Source organism: Chelmon rostratus, chromosome 14 (genome assembly GCF_017976325.1).
Source record: "Chelmon rostratus isolate fCheRos1 chromosome 14, fCheRos1.pri, whole genome shotgun sequence".
Taxonomy (NCBI): domain Eukaryota; kingdom Metazoa; phylum Chordata; class Actinopteri; order Chaetodontiformes; family Chaetodontidae; genus Chelmon; species Chelmon rostratus.
The window spans coordinates 8949546-8954063 of record NC_055671.1 but is presented as its reverse complement, the minus strand read 5'-3'; the positions used below and the strand labels follow the sequence as shown (position 1 = coordinate 8954063).

The following is a 4518-nucleotide window of genomic DNA, read 5'->3' as shown; positions in this document are numbered from 1 at the left end:
GTTGATGGGTGAATGAGGGAAGTCACTGACAATGACATGGTCAGAAATCCTGCACACCTGAAATACTTAATGACATCTTTTATATGATTACATTAAATATTTATATTATAGCCCTATATATTCTTGCACCAGATTTCTGACATTTCCTATGAAGGCTTAATACTGGATGTACTTGTCGTCTCAGTTGTTATTCTCTCGGTTCTCTGAGGATATTCATTAGTCAGCTGGCATTTATTTTCTCCAAATATTGGTACCTACATAATGTTGATAAATGATACTGTCTCCTGTTCACCCCGACAGTTGTAAGTGCCAATACTTCAACATAAAAACACACTGCAGTGTCTGAGATGTCTTCGAGTCAAGGATAAACAGTATGTGACTTTGTTTTGTAGTTCATCTTCAAAATAGACGTTTAGCTACAGACAGAATAGAAATCTAAACAGAATGACTGAAAATAATAATTTGTTGAACAGGCAAGGTGATAAAAGTATTAGAAATTTTTATTTGCTTACTGTATGTAATCTCCAAACTGTAACCCCTTCCCAAATGATTAGTGAACATACTGTAGATGACCAAACGCATAATCGTCCAGCATCTCCTTAAAATATTCGTAAAGTAAAGTAAAAGACAGCAAATCAATGCAAGAAGTCAACTCAACAGCACGGGTGAAGGTCTTTCACACTCTGATACCAAGAATAGAAAATGCATATGTTTTTCCTCCAATCATGCACATATGAACCAAAAACTGAATCCTTCCAGTCCAAAACCTTAAGCTTATTCCCCATGAGTATATGTAATCAGCCTAGAAATATAGGGTAATAACTGCTACACTTCAAATCTTTTCAAAATGCATGGACTTCTTAAGTATACATATTAAACAATTATGTCACATTCGATCTTCCTCACTGGTAAATACGTATATTTGAGAAACACATACATTTTTCACAACCAGGGTTTCCGTTAGATTACATAAAAGGTATCCAAAGGTTATTATAAACACACAATCGACAAGGAACATTATCTGTGATGAAAGCAATGATGCAGTAGCTCCTCGACAGAGACACATGAGACGGACAGAGGAGAAAAGACTTGATGTAAATAAAAGGGATTTGGGAGTGATATTCAGGTAGCGTATGTGTGTTCTAGAGCTCTGCATTGCGGTCTCAGTCCACTGCAGTCAGCCTTTACATTTGATCTCGGAGTTTGGCGAGCCTTTGAGACAGTTCATCCTTTGGACGAGAGGGAGCGAAGACATTCATTAGTGAGGAAGGAGAATCTCTTTTTCTCCACACAATCTACAGCATGTGATAAACCCTTAAATTATATTGCTACAAGCAAGATTTTTTGTGTCGATACTTACTACCTACTTTAACTTAAGTTTATCTGTGGCAGATGTGAAAAGATTTTAACACCAAGTGTGCACATGTACCTGTTCTGCAGAGGCCACGCTGGTACCCACTGATCCTGTCTGGCCCTGGGGGAGCTCCATGTTCAGGTCCAATCTAAACATACACACCGACATTCAAACCTTACTTTCAGATCAAAAACACATGTTTGCCTACATGACACCGAATAATACTGTCTAAAACATTTTTCAAATGAGTATCTATCAAATTCTTTGGCATGACAACCACTGTTTACGCCTCAGTCTATGCCTTTACTATAAGAATGCACGCCACACACCTGCATATGATGTAACGTTATTTCACAAAGACAACAAATGAAAAGCTTACCCTGCTTCATCCGCCATTTCATGCATTAATGATTCCACTTGATTCTGAAACACACGTTAGACTCACAGTGAATGCGTCTGTCTTTCAAAGACTGTCAGACAATGAGAAAGGATATGAGAGCGGAGCGGAGAAATGTACCTGTGGTGTCGTGAGTGTGGTTGTGCTGCTCATGGTGTCTTCCATATGGGCTGTCTGGACATCCAGAGTTTCAAACTGGTGTTCAAATTTGTCCATGAGAGCAGAAATCTGACAGAAAAGGGGGATTAAGAGGTTGTTTTATAACTCAGAGTAATTTGTTACCAAATGTTATGAAAATGACACTGCTTTTGCTAAAAAGAAATGTGAAAATGTCACTCTCCACCTTTTCCAGATTCATAGACTTGAGAGTCATATCCATGCCTTTCACCACTCCAGCCATAGATTTTGTGACCTGCGAAATAAAACACCATCACTGACACGGAAGCCAAAATGACAACAAACAAGGTGTTTTAGGCCTGCAGTAGCATGCAGTGACAGAACATTCAATGTACCTGGTTCATCGTAACTGCAGTTTGAACCCTTGCTGCCACTGCGTCTACCCGAGCGCTCATCCTCAGGAAGTTCACAGACTGGTTCTTCTGTCTAATGGCGTTCTCTGCATGGATCCTCGCCACGTCCATATTCCCCTTCTGGATGGCCTAGAGATGACACAGAAATAAAGCGGTTGAGTAAAAACCATGTGTGGTTAACACCTGCCAGCAAGCTGTCATCATCTTCAGAAGTGAAACTTACTTTCTTGACTTTAGCCTTCTCCGCTTTTTCCTCTTTGTCACATTTCTTGGAATTTCTTTGGAGTTCTTTGGCGGCGAACTTTAGATTGAAGAGGTGTTCTGGATTATGAAATTAAAGAAGAACGAAGTCCGAACAAAAACAACTAGCAACCTTAGATGACCATTTTTATTGCTGGGGATAACCCTAGAAACTGGGTCCGGTCGAATAGTCTATGTCCTATGTCTTTTGTTAAACACTCTGCTTTGACCTCGATGGAAAAGGCATAATAAAAGCCATCAATGGATGTAAAAGGGTGATGCACACTCGCGGCACAGAGAGATGATGTGGATGAGCGACACAGAGGGAGCCTGAGAATGGAAACTGAAGTGTCGCTGTGCTACACTGCAGACTGGACTCTCTGTTCCAGTGACAAACACACAGATCCATGTTTAGGCTTCATTCGTCTCCTCTATGAAACGTCTGTATCTTATGTATTATTATAAACTATGATAAACTGGTCGTGGGTCACATCTCTCACCGGCGCCCAGGCCTGTCTGTCCCCCTTCATCTCCTCGCAGCTCTCATGAATTACTTCCTTGCTGTCGACTGTGTAGTTTCTGTGGCTGCTTTCAGTATGTTGGTGTTCAAGTTTGCTGTTGTGGCATATTAAGCATTCAAAAATGAGTATGACTGTGTGAAATTAATGATTAAATTTATGTAAAACAGCCATAGTATGTCAGGCCTACAAATCTACAAGTGCACATATCGTCACTCGTTTGAACTATTTTGTGTTAAAACCATCATCTGGCTAAAAACGTTTCAGATCGCTTTTTACTGTTAGACAGACTTCTGTGTTATGATTAATACGCGGATTATGATCACGTTATAAGATTATAATATTTTAAGAGCTACACCTCAGTAAACATCTTGAAATGCTTGAATCCCTGTCAATCGGCACATTCTTGCAAATTTGCAATTAAACAAATACTGCAAAATAAGGTACTGAACCTGGAGCCTTCTGGGGTCCTGAAGTCTGGGACTCTTTTTTTTTTACCTGTTTTGCTTTACTTGTTCCTACTTACTATGCTTAATAGGTTTTAACTTTTAATTAACTGGCGTTTGGTCTGATATTTAAAATGAACACAATTACCGCAGCTGTAATCTTCACTGAGTTCACACGCAGTGACAAATGCAGGTTATGTAACTGGTGTTTCTAGAGTTTCCTATTAATGTTTACTGCAGTTCCCGTGAAGGTACCTTCAGGCGCTGTGTTACATTTAAAAAAAGTCACTACAAGATGACCTGGTCAAAAAACGGGTCAAACGTACAGGCGTACACCTAGAGAACATGGTTAGATCGAAATCACCAAGTGTAAGTTGTGTATTTCCAGCCATTAGCAATGAAGCTTCCAAGGCCTTCAGCCTCGTTATCTCCCATTTTATGACGCCTGGAATCGATTAGGCGACGTTCAGGTTGTTCAGCAGGGCAGCACTTGTGCCTTTGTTGAATATTTGACCTACTTAGCAACGTTTCAAACTTCTGTCAAACATAAATCTCACCGGTCTCATGTTGTTATTTTCGGTCTTTAAGCTCTCATACCGACGTTAACGTCACACCACAGTCTTACGTCCCTCTCGCACAGTTGTTTTTAAAAGGATACTGTCCATGCTCGGCATCTTCGGTCGACTCTTCGAGAATTCAACAATTTCACGATCAAATCCTCACGGTCAGTCCGCAAAACAAGCAGCTAGATGAGGCAAAACTCGCCAGTACAACTTCAGCCTTTCGGGTTTCGGTGCTCGCCTTCTTCCGCACTTCCTGGTATCCTACCAAAATACGAACGACGTCAGCGTCACGTGGCGGCGGTATTCCATTCAACGTCACGAGCGAGCTGCCCCCCTCTTCTCCCCTCCTTCCCCCCCGCAAAATGTGAATGAAAGGGGAAAAAACTACCCGTTAACAGTAAAACACGACACTTTAAACAATTTAGCTCGAGTTGGCGCCTTGCTGTCGTTCAGCGAGCGGACACACTGAT

The 4518-nt window shown here is 40.9% G+C and overlaps 1 protein-coding gene across 1 annotated transcript; it reads right to left on the bottom strand.

The window, feature by feature from the left end:
• Positions 1-482: 482 nt before the first annotated feature.
• On the bottom strand, positions 483-4299 carry LOC121617002 (charged multivesicular body protein 1b). The gene is made up of 8 exons (XM_041951953.1): positions 4144-4299; positions 2505-2602; positions 2264-2410; positions 2095-2163; positions 1872-1979; positions 1734-1777; positions 1430-1502; positions 483-1229 (listed from the first exon to the last, which is right to left on the bottom strand). Exons 1-8 carry the CDS (start codon positions 4157-4159, stop codon positions 1185-1187), a joined length of 600 nt encoding a protein of 199 aa, XP_041807887.1. The 5' UTR covers positions 4160-4299; the 3' UTR covers positions 483-1184.
• Positions 4300-4518: the final 219 nt, after the last annotated feature.

What these genes read in the sequence shown, in the direction of transcription:
- LOC121617002 (XM_041951953.1), bottom strand. An exon ending in AGTCTATGAATCTGGAAAAG is followed by an intron (nt 1,980 to 2,094) that starts GTGGAGAGTGAC and finishes CTTTTCTGTCAG; the next exon opens with ATTTCTGCTCTCATGGACAA. An exon ending in GAAATGGCGGATGAAGCAGG is followed by an intron (nt 1,503 to 1,733) that starts GTAAGCTTTTCA and finishes GTGTATGTTTAG; the next exon opens with ATTGGACCTGAACATGGAGC.